The following is a 21,737-nucleotide window of genomic DNA, read 5'->3' as shown; positions in this document are numbered from 1 at the left end:
AGCCCTCTGACTTGGACCCTTTTGGGGACCAGAATCTTGTCATATAGTAATCGTGGAAATTCCAGGTCAGCTTCAAGTCTGTGGCCTTGAGTCAAAGATACTCCCATAGGCTCCAGGACTCCTTGATGTTGTGATTGTGGATGCTCTAAGGTAGTGGTGTCAAATTCAACTAGAAACAGATCCTTGCAGTCTTGAATGTTGCCAGCAAGGTTTGATGCCATTTCTCTAGGGGGCTTACAGTTTGATGCCTACCTTTGAATTATCCCTGTCAGAATACTTAGTATGAGACAAAACACTGGAGTTTGAAAGCAGTTGTCAGGAGCCTAGGAAATTTGGAATACTCTGCAGGGCTTGACCATCCCATCTGAAATTTCAAGAGAAAGCCCAAAGTCCCAACGTAGGAACTGAGACTAGAGTTAAGAGTAAATAGAAGACTGGACACAGTAAAAAAAACTCAATGGATGAAGAGACCCACATATAAACCTAGAAGAATGATATAACACCACAACAAATATAGGTAGAATAAGAGGTAGAAGAGGTGAAATGACTTGACTTGAAGGATTTAAAGAGTAGCTAGAAGGAATAAAAATAAGAGATGTTTAAAAATGAAATTAGAAATGAAATGAGGGTTGTGGGAGAAAGCCCAGGACAGAAAGTAGAAAAGTTTATTCATTTATGGAACTCCCTGAAAATCAGAATTGGGTAAACAGAATTCATTGGCTTCAGGAGATAATAAAAAAGATCAACATCAAAAAATTGAAAAAAAAAGAAAATTTAAATTATTATCAAGTCAGCAAGAAATTATTGTCTAAACAAAAACCTAAATATTTTAAGACATAATGAAAGAAAACTGCACAAATTTATTTGAACTTAAGGACAAATAGAAAATAGAAGCCACCTGTTGCCTCTTGAAAGAAACACTAAATTGAGAACTTCCAGGAATGTCATAATGAAAATTTAGAGCTTACAGGTCAAAGAAAAAGTACTGCAAACAGCTAGAAAGAAAATTTATAAGTACCAAGTAACTGCAGCATAGGTCACATAAAACTTGATAGAAACTACAATAAAGGAGATAAATTTTTAATGTACTATTCCAAGGGCAAAAAGATAATGGCTTATAAACAAGGCAAGAAGATTTAATCCTACGGGGGGGGGGGGGGGGGGGAAATCAGTCTTTAATGGAATAGTGAACTCTTAACTATGCACATTGAAATACCAAAGTTCAATAAAATATTTGAAGCAAACATGTAGAAAGTATGAGGAACCTAGATAGGTAGATACAGCAAATGAACTAAATGATAGCTGTCTGTCTACAACTGAAATGAGGAAAAGAAGCATTCCTTCAGAACTCACTTTCTGTAGAAGTCAGTCACAAAGGGCATTGAGGGTAAACTGAGGGTAAATAGGGATGATTTTGTTCTGTTTTGTGGGTTTTAAGATAGAAAGGGGGGAAATAAGAACTATACTAGGGAAGATTTTTCATAATAATGATTGTAAAAGAAACAAATATGGAGAAAAGGGTGAGGAAATGCATCTAATGACCTTCATGTTTAAATGAACCAGACAGCAGTGGTTGAACAACACACACACACACACGCACATATATACCATTTTTGGTATAGAAATATATTAACTCAACAAGGAAACAGGTGGATACTGAAGAGAGGGGTGCTTAAGAGGCAGGGTGCCTAGAGTTGCCCAAATATAGAGTATTATATAAAGCATCTGTGATTTTGTAAATGAAGATTTGACTTTAATGCTCAGGCACTAATCCTTAGCATTCAAATGACCTGTCAAGGCCCACCGAGCTAGCAAATGTCAGAAATTAATTTGAACCCCTTTTCCTAACTCTAATTCTGTCACTGTCTACCATTGTCAAGTATGTACTGAAGAGGGGCAGCTAGATGGCACAGTAGATAGAGCACTGGCCTTGGAGTCAGGAGGATGGGAGTTCAAATTTGGCCTCAGATACTTGCCACTTACTAGCTGTGTGATCTTGGGCAAGTCACTTAATCCTGACTGACTCGTATCCAGGGCCATCCCCAGTTGCCCTGATTCATATCTGGCCACTGGATCCAGATGACTCAGGAAGAGAAAGTGAGGCTGTTACCTAGTATAGCACTCCTCACTCAAATCCAATTCATGTACTTGTCATGGCATCACCTCCCTGATGTAGTGGTCTTCTTTGAAAATAAAGGACAAGGGCGGCTAGGTGACGCAGTGGATAGAGCACCAGCCCTTGAGTCAGGAGTACCTGAGTTCAATTCCAGCCTCAGACACTTAATAATTACCTAGCTGTGTGGCCTTTGGCAAGTCACTTAACCCCATTGCCTTGCAAAAACCTAAAAAAAAAAAAATGAAGGATCAAACCTCATATGTACTGAAGAAATTTGTGCCAGAGGCTTGGTCAGACCTCAGAGATGCCAAGGTCATCCACTTCATCCGGATCATCACCAGTCATCTTGACTCTTTTGGTCTTGACACTAGACTTTGAAGACTGTTTGAAGACAGAGTTACTGATGATATTGCACAACTCTGTCTCACTTCCATTGAGTTCAACTACAAGTCAGAATATCAGCTCATAGTGTCATTGGTGGTCTTTGAAAAATAAAGAATGACCAGCAGCATCACTTTGAGGAATTGATAGTGCATTTTTTAATATCCTAGACTTGTTGCATGCGTTCAGGCCTATTTTTAAACATTATTCTTCTTCTGATTTCCTATATGGTTATGACTTGTTTGATTGAATGAATGAATGAATGATAAAACATTAAATAGACCACTAGGTGGTGCAGTGGATGGTATTGGCTCTGGAGTTGGCAAGACAAGTTCCCATCCAAGCTCAGGCACTTCTTTGTTGGGTGACCATGGGTAAGTCATTTAATCCTTCTTTGCCTCTGCCTCAGTTTCTTCATTAGTAAAGTGAACTGGAGAAGGAAATAGCACTTCTTATATTTGCCAAAAAATTTCCCGAAGGGTCAAAGATAGTCAGACATGACTAAAGGTGACTAGAAAACATTTACGAAATGCCAAATAAAATGGGAATAGTGGAAATAGAAATAGGAAAGGAAGACAGTCCTTGCTCTCAGGAGATCACGTTCTGTTGGATACAAATATTTTCACTAGCACACCAAATATAAAGGTCCATTTACTTAGATTTTAGTGGCACATCCATTCATAATGCAGATTCTAGTAAAATTATATCATGTTCTCATGCCGAACCATTTGGCAGCACCAAGGACTTTGGTTGTGGGAGTTTCTTTTCTAGGTCTTCAGCAGGTATGTTTGGAACACCTGCAGAAAGTGCTTATAGGGTCACAATCAAAGTTTCTTTAAGCAGGGCACTGGGCAAATCAGACTGATGCCTACAAATGGATCCCCCCCCGCCAGGCTTAAAAAAAACTATAAATTGACTTTAAAACACCACAAATTAACATTATGTTGCATTTTTTTTTTGTTAAACATTCTCAATTACTTTTTATTTTGGACAGGCTTTGACCTTCAGTATGACTTCTCTGTTTGGTCAGTAGTTGGTGTTGGTGATGGAGAAAAAGATGGGCCCATTCTTCATAGGAATTGCTCTCGTCAATGACAAATGAAAACTGTACTCCCCCCAAATTCCAAATTGCATGTGATTCCAAATGCAAAGGAAAGTTGCCAGGTCCTTCTTACAGAAGCAGTTTAAAGTATATCAGTAGGGTCTATGTGGCCAGAAGAGAATATGAACTAGCCATACAGAAAGGAATGATTATGATATTCAACAGTTATTTTGATCAGCACAGTTTTTTTGAAATTGTAAATTTTACTTCCCCAGTGTTTAAAAAAAAGTCTGAATCTTTTAATCTTTACATAATTCATTTAAAAAATTAAAACCCAAGTCTGTGTTAGGAGAACCTAAAATAAGACAGTGTTAAATCAGTGATATATATTTAGTTTTTGCAAGGCAATGGGATTAAGTGGCTTGCCCAAGGTCACACAGCTAGGTAATTACTAAATGTCTGAGGCAGGGCTGGTGCTCTGTTCACTGTGCCACCTAGCCACCCCTAAATCAGTGATATTAAGGTCAAGTTTTAGATAAGAGGAAAGTTAGGATTTTAAAAATTTTTGGAAGTTCAAAGTCTATATAACAACTGATATTTTCCAGACTATATTGAACAGTCAAAGTTATGGAAATTGTATACAATTATTGCATTTTTTTGCTACTAGAATTTAATGTTTAAGTATAATATATTTTTATCATTACTTTAAGAGACTAGCCTAAATCTTAAGATTTTTATAGTACTTCTTTTCCCTTCCATATTTTTACAATTAAGAAATAAAAAAAGAATCACTGCTATTAAAACAATGAGAGAAAAAAAGCTACTGAAGTTATATCTGTATATTGAATTAAAAATCCAGCAGAATTTGGTAATCAAAGAGCATTTTAAAATAATATTTTCAGAGTTCTGTTGGAAAAGTATTTAATTGGTTCTTTCCTTATGGAATGTTACAGTACCTTATAGCTGCAGCAGCTGGGAATTTTGAGTTAACTCAAATTTTTTGCCTTTTAGGTGAGTCAGATAAAGTTCAAGTTTTATTAAAGAAGTGATACTATCATTGGTGACAATACTACATATCTAAATGCTTGTATGCATATTCACATACATATATTTATATATGTGAATGAATATCTTTTGGATATTTTTTGGGAAGTGTCCAGACTTAATAAAGATTTTTAGGAGGAATTTCATATATGAATAAATTATTGTTAATGGTATCCTTTTGAATGTATATTTTGCTCTTTCACTTTCTCAATTTTTTAAATCACTAAAATGATTAAGTCTAATGATAATATTCATACATTTGTGTCTAAATTATTAATTTTGGAGCCTATGTGGTAGAGTAGAAACAGCATTAGACATTGAATCAGGAAACCAGAGTTCAGCCTAGCCTTGGGACTTAGGTCAAATTTTCTGTCTTCTTTGGACCTTTATAAAATGAGAATAATACTCGAGCTATCACCCTCACAGTGTTGTTAGGGAAAAAAATTGTTTAATGATAATATTAATGTATTTAAAACTTTTGTAGACAGTTATAAAATATTATTTAAATTTGGAAAAACTTAAAAGGCTCTGAATAAATGAATTCATTTTAAATCGGAATCTCTGTTCAATACCGTGAATGCACTATTATTGGTACTATCCATTTGTAGTTTTCTAGCGTAAATAAATCTTACTATACTAGCATTCTAAATTTTTCATTTTATTTAAAACCTCTTCCCTTTAATTTTATTGGTGAGTAATCTCCAGCAGAACAAATCACGATCCATCCATGTGTTTTCAACTTTAGCGATGATTTTCCATGTTACAAATTCTCCAAAGGCCTTACTTTTGTCTCTTAGAATTTTAAGAGATATTTAAAACATTTTATGCAAACAACAACAAACGAAAATTCACAAACCCTTATGCCTCACAATTTATAGATTTTTAATCTAAGAAATATAAAAGTGTAATTGAATTGAAAGAATTTTTTGTTTTTTGTTTATCTTTTAGGTGATGGATGTGGACACACTGTATTAGGTCCTGAAAGTGGAACTCTTACATCAATAAACTACCCTCATACCTATCCGAACAGCACAGTTTGTGAGTGGGAGATCCGTGTGAAAGCAGGGGAGAGAGTGCACATCAAATTTGGTGACTTTGACATAGAAGATTCAGCTTCTTGTCACTTTAATTATTTGAGAGTTTACAATGGAATTGGACTCAGCAGGACTGAGATAGGTAGGAGTCTTAAATTTTTTTTCCTCTAAATGTATTGTAATGTTTTAATTACTTGACTTAAAATGGGAAAGACAAGAATTTAAGAATACTTATGGTATCATGTATCATTTGACACAGAGGATTAGTTTTTATCCATAAGACAGAAAAATAAGAGATAGGTAAAAAATTTTTATTTTGAAATAAATTGTAATAAATTTTTTACATCAATTCACTTACAGCTTCTTCTAGTGTTAAAAATAATAAATTTTGACCTTTAAATGGCTTAATTTTTTTTTTAGTTCTTGCAAGGCAATGGGGTTAAGTGACTTGCCCAAGGCCACACAGCTAGGTAATTATTAAATGTCTGAGGTCAGATTTGAACTCAGGTACTCCTGACTCCAGGGCCAGTGCTCTATCCACTGCGCCACCTAGCCGCCCCCAAAATGTCTTAATTTTTAATTGTTCATACTTTGTTTTGAAGTTGTTCTTCAGGAGTTATTTGATATGAGGGTGTGAATATTAAGAGAAAATATATTATTTTTCTATTAGTTTTTCATCATCCTTTGAGAGCAGGAACTATCTTACTTTTCTTCTAGTGCTTAGGACAGACAGTGCTTTAGTAATTGAAAGTGCTTAATAGAATGGTTTTACTAACTCATTTATTGATAATTGTACTGTTTTCCTTTGTGCTTTTTCACAGTACAACTGTCCTTTAGCTGTTAAAAGGTTCAAAATTAATCATCTAATCATAAGATTTCTTGACAGTTAATTGTATTTGTACTTAGAATATAAGTATAATTTATTCCCAGAGGTTCATTGGTTTTATAAAGATAATAGAAAGAAGGAATATTATTAATTATATTTTAAGAAATAAAGAGCCAAGATCAAAATCAGCCAAGAATTATTAGTTTTTTTAAAAAATAAGGTTGGGGGTGGAGCCAAGATGGCAACAAGAGTAGATCAAGTCCTAGAAACGCTCTCATAAATCTTTGAAACTAAGGACTCTAAATTTTTGCGAGACACAACCCACAGAGGGGCCCAATGAGGCAGTTCTCCTACTCAAGGTAACCTGGAAAAGAGCAGAAAGGCTCTGCTCCCTGGGGTCAGAGAGGTGGCCTGCCAGAGGGGTGGCCTGCCAGAGGGAAAGAACTTCAGCCTCCCGGAGGCAGCCCCAGGGTGCTGGGAGCCGCAGCTCACAGCAGCAGGGGAGTTTCCTGACCTACGCTCCAGGAGCACCGGGCACAAAGTGGGGGAACAGCGGGGAACCTCTGCCAGCGCACATGAAGCCCAGCCTTCAGGGCACACAGCAAGCTGCTTGGCCACTGCATTCCAGATCCAGGAAACAGAAGCAGGTGGAGCTGGTAAGCAGGAGCCCCCAGTGCATGAGCCCATCCAACCTAGGGAGGGGTAGTAAAGAGAGAGAGACTGGGGAGCTCTGTCTTCTGCCCTGGAACAGGACTTTGGGGCTCTTACCACATTCAGATCCTGATCGCAGTCCAGGCCTCCCCATAGAACAGCAGGGCCACCCCCCGACCTGAGCCCCTTGGCAGAGTGGGGGAGCTTGTGGTCATTTACAGACCAGGAGGGAGGACAGAGCCTCACACACTGAGACCCTTGTGGGAGTGTCCCAAAAGCTCAGGAAGCACCCCCAAACCAGGCTTAGACTGAGAAAATGAGCAAGCAAAAAACAAGAGAAACACCATTGAGAAATACATTATCTATGAACCCAGGAGGGATCAAAGTACTCAGTCTGAAGATGAGGAAGCACAAGCTCCTGCATCTAAAGACTCCAAGAAAAACAGAAATTGGGCTCAGGCTATGACAGAGCTCAAAAAAGACTTTGAAAATCAAATGAGGGAGTTAGAAGAAAAACTGGGAAAAGAAAGGAGAGAGATGCAGGAAAAGCATGAAAATGAAGTCAGCAGCCTAGTCAAGGAAATCCAAAAAAAATGCTGAAGAAAATAGTATGCTAAAAACCAGCTTAGGTCAAATGGATAAAACAGTTCAAAAAGTTATTGAGGAGAAGAATGCTTTAAAAAGCAAAAGTGACCAGATGGAAAAAGAGATAAGAAAACTCTCTGAGGAGAACAAATCCTTCAGACAAAGAATAGAAATCAGGGAGATTGATGAATTTACCAGAAATCAGGGATCAATACTTCAAAACCAAAAGAATGAAAAATTAGAAGAAAATGTGAAATATCTCATTGAAAAAACAACTGATATGGAAAACAGACTTAGGAAAGATAATTTAAAAATTATTGGAATACCTGAAAGTCATGATCAGGAAAAGAGCCTTGATATCATTTTCAAAGAATTACTACAGGAAAATTGCCCTGATATCCTAGAAGCAGAGGGCAAAATAGAAATGGAGAGAATCCACCAATCCCCCTAAGAAAGAGATCCTAAAAAACCAACCCCTAGGAATATTATAGCCACATTCCAGAACTCCCAAGTCAAAGAGAAAATATTACAAGCAGCCAGAAGGGCACAGTTCAAATATCATGGAGCTGCAGTCAGGATCACACAGGACTTAGTAGCAACTACATTAAAAGCTCATAGGGCTTGGAATATAATATACCAGAAGGCAAAAGAGCTTAGAATGCAGCCAAGAATCAACTACACAGCAAAAATGAATGTCCTCTTCCAGGGAAAAAGATGGACTTTCAATGAACCAGGGGAATTTCAAATGTTCCTGTTGGAATGGCCAGAGCTGAACAGAAGGTTTGATCTTCAGATAACAGGACTCAGGTGAAGCATGGAGATTGGAGGAGAGGGGGGGAAATATGAGGGACTTAATGATGATGAACTGCATGTATTCCTGTATAGAAAAATGACACTGATAATACTCATATGAACCTTCTCAGTTAATAGAGCAGGTAGAGGGAACTTTTATAGTTGAAGCACAGGAGAAAGCTGAATTCAAAGATAAAATATGGAGTAAAAAGGAGTCAATAGAAAAAATGGAAATGTAATGGGAGAAAGAAAAAGGAGAGGGGGAATAGGCCAAGATATTTCATAAAATAAGATTTTTCTTTATTACAATGAGCTACTGCAGTGATATGGAAGGGGGGGAGGCAAGGGGGAATAAGGGAATCTTCACTCTCATCAGAGGTGGCTAGGAGAGGAAACAGCATATATACTCAATGGGGTATAGGCATCTGGAGTAAGAAGGAGGGGACAGGGGAAGGGGGGTGATGTGAGTGATGGAGGAGAGGATGGACCATGGGGGGAGAGTGGTCAGATATAACACATTTTCTTTTTTACTTCTTGCAAGGGGCTGGGATTGGATGGCCTGTCTGGGACCATAGGGCCAGGTGGATTCTGGGCCTCTTGGCCCCAGGGCCAGGGATCTGTCAGCTATGCCACTCAGCAACCTTACAGCAGAGTCAGAGTGAAAGGAGAGAGAAAAATATAGTACATGGTAGTGGAGAAATACGAAAGGAGGGAGTTGTGATCAGCAATGGCAATGGTGGAAAAATATGGAAGTAACTTTTGCCATGGACCTATCATAAAGAATGTGACTCACTCGTAGCAGAGTTGTTGGTGTTGGAACAAAGACTCAAGCACATTTTTTATTATTATTATTCTTGGGGGGATGCAGGGCAAATGGGGCTGGTTGGCCCACCTGGGGCTGCACAGCGGGGTGATCGTTGGATGTCTAAGGCCAGATTTGGACCCAGGTGCTCCTGGCTCAAGGACCAGTGCTGTGTCTGCCACCTAGCCACCCCCTATTATTATTATTTTATTTTGTTTTTTTTTTCTTTTTTTTTGGTTTTTGCAGGGCAGTGGGGTTGCATGTCACACAGCTGGATGATTGTTGGGTGTACGGGGCCCAATGTGGGCTTGGGTGCTCATCACTCCAGGGCTAGTGCTCTGTCCACTGCGCCACCTGGCCATACCTACAATTATTTTTTAATTATTTTTAATTTAATTTATTATTAATTATTTTAATTATTTTTTAATTTTAATTTTTTTCTCTCCCTTTTTATTGCTCAAATGAGTATTTTTTTGGGGGGAAGGGGGTATTTTGTTTAGTCTTAAACAAGAATATTTTGTTAATGTATAAAAAACATTTGTACAAAATAAGAATAAATAAATATTAAAAAATAAGATTCAATTATTTGGCATATCAGCTTATCAACTGAATAAAAGTGAAAAATGCTAAAATCACTATATTTTCTAAAGAGCTTTTCATTTATTGGAAAATGAATGAATTATTCATTCATTGGGTATCTTTTATTAACAAGGTTACTACAGTTCATTGGGTGTCTCCTGTGGGCAAGTTAACTTTACATATGTGATTGTTAAAAGGACAGTTAAGAAGTCTCAAAGTAAGTAAAGAAGCCTCAATTACCTCCTTACTAGAGAATAGTCTCTCTTTTTTTAATTTTTATTTTTATACAAGTGATTTTTTTATACATTACTAAAATATTCCTGTTTAAGCATAAAGATAATACTCCCTCCCCCCAAAAAATATAAACTATCATGAGAAATAAAGTAAAAGAAAGAGAAAAAGGAGTGCTTCAGTCTGTGTTCTGACACCACCAGTTCTGTCTCAGGTAGATCACCTTTGTGATAAGTGAATCACAAAAGCTACTTCCATATTTTTCCACCATTGCTGCTGCTCATCGTAACTTCCTCCATCCATACCTCCCCACTACCATATACTATATTTTCTCTCTCCTTTCACACTGTCCCTCTTCTAATGTGCTGTAGGGTAGCTGAGTGGCTCATCGGACTGATCACCAGCCCTGGGGCCAAGAGACCCCAAGTCCACATACCACCCTTGAGACCCAGCAACCACCCAGTACTGTGGTACCAGACAGCCCACCCAATCCCAGCCTCTTACAAGAAGTAAAAAAAAATGTGTTATATCTGACCACTCTCTCCCACAGTCCACCCTCTCCTCCATCACTTACATCCCCCCCCTTCCCCCTGTCCCCCTTCTCTCTTTTTTTACTCTAGATGTCTATACTCCATTGAGTGTATATGCTGTTTCCTCTCTGAGCCGTCTCTGATGAGAGCAAAGGTTCCCTCATTCCCCCTCGCCTTCCCCTTCCATATCATTGCAATAAAAAAAAATTTTTTATATAAAATATCTTAGCCTATTCTACCTCTCCTTTCTCTTACTCCCATTACATTTCCCTTTTAGCCATTGACTCCATTTTTACAATATATTATATCTTCAAATTCAACTCTCTCCTGTGCTTCATCTATAAAAGTTCCTTCTACCTGCTCTATTAAATGAGAAGGTTCATATGAGTATTATCAGTGCCATTTTTCTATGCAGGAATACATGCAGTTCATCATTTAAGTCCCTCATATTTTACCCTTCTCCACTCTATGCTTCACCTGAGTCCTGTATTTGAAGGTCAAACTTTCTGTTCACTTCTGGTTCTTTCAATAGGAACAATTGAAATTACCCTGGTTCATTGAAAGTACATCTTTTCCCCTGGAAGAGGATGTTCAGTTTTGCTCGGTAGTTGGTTTTCCATTGCATTCCAAGCTCTTTTGCTTTCCAGAATCTTATATTCCAAGCCCTATGAGCCCTTACTGTAGTTGCTGCTAAGTCCTGTGTGATCCTGACTGCAGCTCCACAGTATTTGAACTGTGTCCTTCTGGCTGTTTGTAATATTTTCTCTTTGACTTGGGAGTTCTGGAACTTGGCTATAATATTCCTGGGGGTTGTTTTTTGGGTGGTTTTTTGGATCTCTTTCCTGGGGAGATCAGTGGATTCTCTCAATTTCTATTTTGTCCTCTGCTTCTAGGATATCAGGGCAATTTTCCTGAAGGAATTCTTTAAAAATGAGGTCAGGGCTCTTTTCCTGATCATGATTTTCAGGTATCCCAGTAATTTTTAAATTATCTTAACTGAATTTGTTTTCCAGATCAGTTGTTTTTTCAATGGGATGTTTCACATTTTCTTCTAATTTTTAATTCTTTTGTTGTTGAATTATTGTGTCTTGATTTTTCATAAAGTCATCAGCTTCCTTTATCTCCATTCTACATCTAAGGGATTTGTTTTCCTCAGAGAACTTTCTTATCTCCTTTTTCCATCTGACCAATTCTGCTTTTGAAATCATTCTTCTCCTCAATAACTTTTTTTTTTTTTTAGTTTTTGCAAGGCAGTGGGGTTAAGTGGCTTGTCCAAGGCCACACAGCTAGGTAATTATTAAGTGTCTGAGACTGGATTTGAACTCAGGTACTCCTGACTCCAGGGCCGGTGCTCTATCCACTGTGCCACATAGCTGCCCCCTCAATAACTTTTTGAACTGTTTTATCCATTTGACCTAAGCTGATTTTTAACATGTTATTTTCTTCAGCATTTTTTTGGATCTCTTTGACTAAGCTGCTGACTTCATTTTCATGTTTTTCCTGTATCTCATTTCTTTCCCCAATTTTTCTTCTATCTCCCTTACTTGACTTTCAGAATCTTTTTTGAGCTCTGTCATTATAGCCTGAGCCCAACTTCTATTTTTCTTAGAGTCTTTAGATGCAGGAACTTGGACTTCCTCATCTTCAGATTGTGTATTTTGATTCTCCTTGGGATCATAGACAAAGTATTTGTCAATGGTTAGGTTCCTTTTTTTTCTGCTACATATTTCCCCAGCCTGTGCCTGCTTTGGGATGCTTCCTGAGCTTTTGAGTTTTATTGGGATACCCCCAGCAGGACCTCAATATGTGAGGCTCTGTCCTCCCTCCTGGTCTGTGAATGACCGCAAGCTCACCCCTCTGCCACAGGGCTGAGGTGGGGGGGGGTGCCCTGTTCTATGGGGGACCTAGACTGCGATCAAGATCTTAATGTGGTCAGAGGCCCAGAGTACTGTTCCAGAGGACAAACATCGGAGGTCTCCCCTACCTTTGGTGGACTGAGCACTCAGGTCTCAGTTGCCTAGAGGCTCCTGCTTGCTGACTCCACGCCTTTTTCCATTTCCTGGATCTGGGCTGCTGTGGCCACTGCCACTTTGCTGACCATGCTGACTGCTGCAGTTGCTCTGAGGGCCTGGGCTTTACGTGCTCCCTCTGGCAGAGGTCCCCTGCTGATCCTCCAAGTTGTGCCCTGTGTTCCCCCGGGGTGTCAAAAACAGTCTTCTTAACTGGCCATGGCCTTAGTTTCACAATTTTTTTTCTAATTTATGTAGTTGTTAAAAATAGCTTCCCTTATTAAGAATTTTTATAACAATTCCAAAATTGATGATCTTTCTTGACACCTTTGTGGAAAAGGTTTGTATAACTGCTTCTATTTCACATTGAGAAATTGAAGTACAGAACAAAAGCTTTTAACTTCCTCTGTCCCACAGTTTAACAAATCAGTTAGGTATAGAAGATATGTTCCCCATCTTTATGAGAATGCTTTCTCTTTTAAACTAGACTGTAGCTATGGGGAAGTGACCTCCACATTTAAACCCAATCTTTAATTCTCATAAATATATTGAAGAACCAACATTGAAGGAAAGCTGAACTAATCACATTCTGTCTTCTAGGGGACATCTGATCCCTCAAGGAATTCAACAAATATACATGAAATCCTTCTTTGTTCAAGGCATTTTCTAGGCACTGGTTGATAGAAAGGCAAAAATTGAAGTATTTCTTATCTTTAAGAACTTGTAGTTCACTGGGAATATGCAGGTAAGTATATGATGGTATGATGATAGAGAGAATGCTGACAACCATAGGATTAGGAAAGACTTTGTATAAGAAGTGGCCCTGAGCTGAGCTGCTAATGAAGCTAGGTGTTCTAGAAGGCTCAGAAGAGAAGGGAAAGCATTTGAAATATAGGTATGTAGCAGGAGGCATGAGTAAAGTCATGCTAACTCTAGTTTTCTTTGTAAAGTAAGGTGATAATTGCTGTAAGTTATGTGACATGGAATAATTCTGAGGTCTCCAGGAGAAAGCCATCATCAGGAGTGTGGCAATCATATTAATAATCTTTCATTTAATTAAAACCTCACACCTTCATATAGTCTGATAGATCAAATTTCCTCTGTTAATTCAGTACAGAATATGTGGTAAGGAAAGGTTTATATTAGCTCTGCTTCAATTTAGATATTTGAGAGTTGTCTGGGAACAGAGAGGCTAAATAACTTGCCCAGGGTCATATAGTCAGTGTGACTCAGAGGTGCAACCCAGCTCTTTCAAGCCAGTTTGCCTTGGCTTTCATGCAATTTATTTTTGACACGTAATGTTTAGAAATTTTTGTGATCTCTAAGCTCTTTCTAGCTCTAAACTTTATCCATATTCAATTTCATATTATCAATGCTCGAACTTGTTATGATCTGTTTGAATCTTGATTTTGCTATGGAGAACTCTGTCCCCCAGGATTGTCTCATCCACAGATATGGTGACATTCCTTCTGTAACTTCCAAATCATGATGAAAATATTGAATGGGTCAGGACCAAAGACAACTTTAGGATCCTTATTTTGAATCTGTCTTCAGTTTGTTATGAATCCATTTCTTTCAGAAATAAGTTCTCAGTATCCCAGGTTGGACTTCTGAAAACATTTTCCATACAGCTGTTATTTCACATGGTAGTACTGGGTTTCATAATATAATTTCACAATATATTTCTGGTTTACTTAGGGCTAAGACTTTTATGGAATGTCTTGGGAACCTAATATCTTTGGTTCACATTGTTTCTCTGGGGAAATGCTTTACCTTGACTTTTTGTAAACTTTCAGAATGCTACCTGTTCCTAAATTTGGGACTCCCTGCTTTATTCAAGGGACTTAGTTTGACCTTTATCAGCTTCTTTGTCAAGGAGCAAGTAGTATTACCATTTTGTAGGGGGTAGAAAGGAATCAAAACACAAAGAATTTTTCATAAAATCAGAGTTGGGCATGTATATGGGGCATTGTGGCAAGACTATATAGGGGTGAAGACTGATATTACTAAAACCACCATATTTGGTAACTTAGTGAATATTTACTTCTTAAGAAGTCAGTTGGATTTGGTGGAAATAACACTGAGTTAGGAGTCAGATCCAGATTCACGTCCCATTCTCCAATTCCAGATTTCTAAACCACTGTATATCTTGGCTATATCCAGGTACTATAATTTGTGGCCATTCCCCAGTGAAGAGGAGTCTATTTTGCTATGTCTTCATTGCCACAAAAAGTGCTGTTACAGATTTTTTTTTTTTGGTATATAGGCAACCTTTTGTTCTCATTGGGTTACATTCTTAATTGTGGGATCTTTGAACAAAGGGTGTGGGCATTTTAAAAAACTTAATTCCAAATGGTTTCCCATTCCTCCTCAATATTTTATTGTTTTTTTGTATTTTACTTACTATTAATGATTTTGAGCAATCTTTCATATCTTTGCTAATATTTTTCAATTCTATAGATAATTATTTTTTCATATCCTTTGACCACTTAACCATTGGGTAACTGATTTTGGTCTTATATATTTGTGTTCATTCTCTGTATCTCTTAGATATGCTTATAGCTATTTTAAACAAACTTGATATAAATGTAATATCCTTTGGGGCATTCCTCTCTGACCAATTCACAGGATAGGTTTAGTATTCTGTGAGTCTATAGTCCCAAAACAAGCCCCTAGTGATGTGGTTAACCTTTCTTTCAGTAATAGCCATAAGACACAGCTCAAAGCAAAAGGCATTTCTTGGAATAGAATAGTAAGATGATTTACAAAAGACTTTATTCCTTATACTTGGAGCACTCCCTCCAACCAACATATATAGATTCTGCATATATAGAGATTGCATATGAAGAACTTGCTTACATGAGTAATTCCCACTTTAAATGAAGCAGATCACTAGTGTTTTCTTATATTGTCCCTGCAGAATTCCTTGCTGTGTGTGATATTTGGTTGCCCCTCTAGGTTCACTAGGCCTATTCTTTGCAGGACATGTTGCTCCGCAGGACTTAGTGACCTGCTTTCTATAAGACCTGTTGCTTAACTGTGTGACTGGGTGACATCTCTACAGCAGAGATGTCAAACACATACCAGAGGGCCACCTGAACTGAAGTGAAATGTAATTAGGAATTTTTGTTGACAAAATAAGTAAAAATAATCTAAAATATAGACAACTTCACTTCTTAAAAACTATCAATATACCTCTTGATTTCCCCATTTGTATTTGACAACATTAGTCTACAGCTTTTGGCAAAGTTGAAATCCTTTTGTAAGACACTGCCAAGATATTTTGGAAAGGACCAGAACCTTTATGCTAGGAGGAAGCCTTCCTAGTCCTGCCTCCTCATGACCTTTCTCTTAGGTCTCTAGAATTCTGAGCAATAGAATCCCTATTTAAGGTATCAAGCTCTCTCCTTCCAAACTTTTAACATTCTCCATATGTATTGACTTAAGTTCAGAAATCAGTGACTTTAGATTCCCATTCCAGGCTACATGCAAGCTAGAGAGATAAATGGAAAAGCGAATTCTCAAGGATCTTACATGCTGTTAGCTGAAAACTACAAATCAGATTAAAGATGCACTATGGTCCTTAGAGTGCAATGGCAAAGCAGATGGAAATGCATTATCTTTAGTACCATTCCCCTTGACATAATAAATAAAACCGTATACCTTTCTGATGTTGAACTATTTTGTAGAGTAAACAACTTCACGGAGGAGAACTTGGTTTTCCAGGTCTCCCTTAGATGGGGCTGATGAAGAGGTAGAGACTGTAGTGCCTGCAGAAGAAGTTACCAGGTCTCATCTCCATGAGCTTTGTTATCCTGAAGGCTGACTACATGGAAGCAGGTCCTATGTTCTGGAAGTCTCTGCTAATATAGGGGATCTTGGGCTTTCTGGGCAGCTGTTCATTGTTTTGTGTTGACAGTGACAAGGATATTAGACTTGAAGCTTTGTCATGGTTATGGAGGCCAAGATGGAAAAAGGACACTTCTGTTCTATCTGTGGAGAAATAATGGTCAGGGTGGTAATGATGCTTTGACTTGCCTGACAGGTGCTACCTTCTAGAAGTAACTCCTTTTTTGCTGAGGAGGAAGGAGCAGAGAGAGGTTCCTTGTTCCTTCTTGCTGGACTTGGGAGGAGGCTCTTTTGAACTCACAGTCTTCCTAAGTGTCTCAGACTTGAACCAATTTGCTTTTGATCCAGGTCATGAGGGGCATGGTCAATCTTCTGCGCCAGCTGTTAGAGTAATCATCATCATCATCATCATCATCATCATCATCATCATCATCTAACATTTATATAGGATTTACTATGTGACAGGCACTTTACCATAATGATCTCATTTGATCCTTACAAAAACCCTGGGAGGTATAGTGGTTATAATTATCCCCAGAGGAAACTGAGGCAGACCAGTGAAGTGATTTTCCAGGGGTCACACAACTAAATGTATGGTGTCTGAATTGGACTCAAGTCTCCCTGACTCCAGGCCCAGCCCTCTATCCATTGCACTTGTGTAGCTACCTGTTCTTTAGATAGTCTCCATTGCTTTTATGGAATAATTAATACTCTCTAGTCCCATTAGCTTGATTGAGGAATTGAGTTTGTTCATAGTTGTTGCTATAGTGGTCCAGTCTTTTATGTTAGGCCGTTCAGAAAATCCTTTATACTTTGTTATTGGATGGTTTAAGAAAACTCCTATTTAGTTGGGAAATTCTCCTGATCGACTTTGTTTACATAAGGACATTCCGCTGTTCTTCAGAGATGGAAATGTTGGACTAACAGCATGAGATCAGTTGTTAAATGGCTAATTCCACTATGCTACTACTCTTCATTTAACACATGATTCATTTTTACTGCTCCCAGAAAAATCAGTTTACATTCAGCAACTGTAAAATTCTGTGAAACTCATCTTTATTAAACTTCTCTATTGCACAAAAGTGAGATACTTCATTACTTGCCTATTGCTATCTTACTAGGGTAATAAAAATCCTGTTCTTTGATGTTTGATTCAAACCACATAATACATAATATTTAAATTGATTTTGCCTGTACATTATTCATACAACTAGGTGGTGCAGTAGATAGAGAACTTGACCTGGACCAGGATGACCTGAGTTCAAATCTAGCCTCAAATACTTAGAAACTGTTACCCTGGGCAAGTCATTCATCCTCTTTGTCTAGTTTCTTCATATGTAAAATGAGCTAGAGAAGGAAATAGCAAACCACTTTAGTATTTTTGTCAAGTTAACCCCAAATGGGGTTATACAGTTAGACATATCTGAAAAGCAATAGTAATAAAAATACATCATTGAAAGATACTCGGTAGAAAACTGTGTATTCGGAGATATTCCATCATTACTTCTGAATTGTATGATAGGATCTTTGTATGATAAGATTTTTAGAACCTTCTTGGGCATCTCTAAATTGCAACTGAAAAGACTTGCTGTTATTTCTGCATGCTTTGATACAAATTTTAAAATTCCAGAAAACTCTTAAGTAATTGTAAGATAGAACTATGTTGGTTTTCCCCACCACTTCCCCTTCTTGAGACAGTAAGCAATCAGATATAGGTTATGCATGTGCAGTTATGTAAAACATTTCCATATTAGTCATTTTGTACAAGAAGACTAACTAAGAAAAAAATGAAAGTGAAAAGTAGCTTACTTCAGTCTGTATTCAAACAATTATTAGTTCTTTTTTCTGGAGGTGAATAGTATGCTTTATCCTTCCGATGTTCTTTGGAATTATCTTGGATAGTAATACAATGGTATTTCTGAGAATAGCTAAGTCACTTATAATTCTTTATTAAACAGTATTCTTGTGACTATGTACAATGTTCTCCTGGTTCTGTTCACTTCACCATATATTATTTCATGTAAGTCTTTCTGGGTTTTTCTGAAATCATTCTACTTGTCATTTCTTATAGCACAATAATAATCCCCTTGCAATCATATACCACAGTTTGTTTAGTCCTTCTCCAATTGATGTATATCCCTTTGATTTTCCAATCCTTAGCCACCACAAAAAGCTGCTAAAAATGTTTTTGTACAAATAGGTCCTTTTCCCTTTTTTTGGATATGTCTTTCGAATATAGACTTAGCAGTGGTATTGCTGGGTCAAAGAGTAGAACCCTTTGGGTATAAGAACTATGTTCTGAATTCTGATAGACCTCTGTATTTTAGATAACACTATTGTCAGAAATTTTGAATTTCTTTTAAATTTACAGTTTGGACATCATTTTTTCATTTGTGATTTGCTTTTTGCTAACTGTATGCAAGAAATTTTTGTTCAAAAGACTGTAGATCCAGAGCTGGAAGGGACCTTAAAGCTCATTGATTTTACAGTATTGGAAACCGAGGTTAAGAGAGGTTTAGTAATTTATCCCAGGTTACAAGGCCCCTTGTGTGTGAAGTGGGATTGTTACTTTTCTTCCTATATGTTTCATTTTTAAAGTGAAAAATTGTAGTACACATAGCACTAAACTCTTAAGTAAGTAGCTTTTCTCTAGTACTGGTATGCATGGTATAATTTCAGTTGATTGAGGTTCACTTTGTGTGACTTGGTTAACTTAAAAAGCATTTTTCCATTTTTTTATTGTTACCTAGAAGTATGAGAAAAATTAATATTTCCACTGAGCTAGTGTCATACAAACTTGACAGTAGGGATGATATATATGTCTTTGCAGTCACAGTTCCTCTTATGTTTTTTTATTTGAATGTATCTTTTTTTACTCACCTTTTAATTCAGATCCTTATATGGCAAAGAACATTCAGTACTAATGAATGTGGTTGAAACTTTAGTAAGAATCAACTGGCTTAAGTAAATTTTTTTTGCTTGATATGACTTATCTTACTTTTTAGCTATTTCCAGTGGTTTGAAATTTTAATATGCCGGGCAGTATTGGGTTTAACTTGCTTTGCAACTAACAAATTATAGAACAGCTAATAAAGCCAAAAATTGAAGTCATAGTATACTATAATACTTTGTTTGGGTGTTGGTTGGAAGGAGTATGAAATACTTCTGTGTTCCTGTTTTAAAAAGATTTTTATTTTTAGTATCAGTCCTTTCTTCCCCAGAATTTTTTTTACTAGTTATTAAGTATTTAGGAACTCCAAGCCTTAAAATTTCCTCACTTTTTTTTCTTGTGGATTAAAAATGTGAAAGATGTGATTACTATTGCTTGATTTTTTTTTGTTTGTGTAGTGTTTGCTGGGTATGTGTGTATTACATCAAAATCTATGCTTAAAGAAGATAACTTATTTAGGTTTGCACTCAATGATTATCTACCAGAATGGTGTCTCATAAAATGACAAAGTTACTGGCATAGTGATGAGGGTTGTCTGGAAGATAACTTATTTAGTTTTGCACTCAATGATTATCTACCAGAATGGTATCTCATAAAATGACAAAGTTACTGGCATAGTGATGAGGGTTGTCTGTTTTTTTCCTTTTAACCTTCTATAATAATTAGCCCTACTCTCTTTTGGGAATTTTCATTGCACAATAGTGTATTCCCTTTGAGCTGATGAAACAAGGAACATGAATATTCTGATCTCTGAGAAGGTCACAGCATTATCTTCTTGTGTAGGTCAGGAAATAGAGTGATGTGTCTGATCAAGATGAAAATAAATAGAAAAACAGTAAAGTATAGTACAGAAATATGATTTACAATGAAATTATGATTAGATTAATTTTCAAGAGCAGTTCAGAAGTGGTCACATTATTTGAATTTGTATTAGTTGAAGTTATTATATGTAAATTATGATCCTTGTTTCTAATCCAATGAAAATTTTTAAAAATAAGCTTTAATCTATTTTTAAGTAATGACAGCAAAGGATAAGAAAATTGTTTTTCAGAATCAAATTTATTACAGAGTAATTGCTATAGAATGCAAACATTTTAAATATTTAAAAATAAAAAATATCAAATATAAATTATACAATTATATAACAAAAATGTTGAGGATTTTGTGAGTAGTGTGAACTGAGATGTCTTTTCTTTAATTCATATATATATACACACACACACACACACACACACACACACTGTCCTCATATTTCAGAGATTAGCATGCTTTCACATTCTTACACATTGTATCAAGTGTAATTGGATGGTCTGGGGGATTTTCTAAAGTAACTAATGCTTTCAATTCAGTATTGTTGGCTTTGTAATATTTTTCAATTGCTAGGTTAAAATATCTTGAAAATCATTCTTTGAAAATAACTTTAATCTTCTATGCTTTCTTATTTGACCACTAAAGACCTGGAAAGCAATCAATAGGTTGTGGGAGCATAGGAATTTCGAGACTGATAAATAAGTATTTCTTTTCATTTAAAAATTACACAATTTTAAAGCAAATTGAGTTTTTTCTTAGAAATATAAGTTCTAAAAGTCAGCCTTTCCCAGAAGAGGTTCATTTTATCCAGATTGATAATGTTTTTTTATAAATGTATTCTTCTCCTTTGGTTATCTTTTTCTAAACATCATGTTATAGTTCCCTGCCAAGTCTTCATCTGGACAAGCTTACACTATGTAGTTGAACTCAATTTTGAAAGTAATTGAACTAGCCATGGCTTGCAATAAAAGTTTCTTCACTTCATTCTCACTTTCTTTCCCAACCTTAAAGAAATTTGGATCTTTTGGCTGAAGACTGCTCTGCTAAGAGCAGGGTTTTTTGTGATCTTCAATTTCTATAGCTAAACACTTTTCACTTTCTACCCTGTAACACTTCTATTCTTTCTCATTATTTGCATCCCATAAAAAGCTGATGCAACATTGTACTTTGATTTTGCTTGCATGTTTTATGATATTCCATATTAGGAATGCAGACATTCTGACATCTTTGTCCAGTTTTAGACAGGAAAAGTTATGATCTGGTAACTCAATGAGAAAAGAAGGGAATAGATAAAAGACATTTTGTAGATATCAAACTGACAAGATTTGTGACTATTTGATGTGGGAGGGTAGGAATAAAGGAAGGGTCAGTGATTATTCTGAGAATGTGACTGGAAGGATGATAATTCCCCTTGACAGAAATAGGGAAACTGGGTTGGAACTAGACTGCTGTATTAGTCTTTTAATTGCTCTCTCTAATTCTTTTCCATTCCTTTCTCCAGTCTGT

General features: G+C 36.8%; 2 protein-coding genes across 2 annotated transcripts in view; one reads left to right on the top strand and one right to left on the bottom strand.

Annotated features, from left to right (window-relative positions):
* The window catches only part of DCBLD2 (discoidin, CUB and LCCL domain containing 2), a 98,979-nt gene that overhangs the window by 23,818 nt on the left and 53,424 nt on the right, over positions 1 to 21,737 (top strand). The window contains exon 2 of the mRNA XM_074214306.1: positions 5,532 to 5,759. Within this exon, the coding sequence (XP_074070407.1) occupies positions 5,532 to 5,759 (228 nt within the window). The remainder of the gene's footprint in view (positions 1 to 5,531; positions 5,760 to 21,737) is intronic.
* The window catches only part of ST3GAL6 (ST3 beta-galactoside alpha-2,3-sialyltransferase 6), a 138,580-nt gene continuing 127,581 nt past the window's right edge, over positions 10,739 to 21,737 (bottom strand). The window contains exon 10 of the mRNA XM_074214311.1: positions 10,739 to 16,852. Within this exon, the coding sequence (XP_074070412.1) occupies positions 16,769 to 16,852 (84 nt within the window). The 3' untranslated portion in view covers positions 10,739 to 16,768. The remainder of the gene's footprint in view (positions 16,853 to 21,737) is intronic.

This window comes from Macrotis lagotis, chromosome 1 (assembly GCF_037893015.1).
Source record: "Macrotis lagotis isolate mMagLag1 chromosome 1, bilby.v1.9.chrom.fasta, whole genome shotgun sequence".
NCBI classification, from domain to species: domain Eukaryota; kingdom Metazoa; phylum Chordata; class Mammalia; order Peramelemorphia; family Peramelidae; genus Macrotis; species Macrotis lagotis.
Note: the sequence above shows the minus strand (reverse complement) of the source record. Positions and strands in the feature narration are given on the sequence as shown.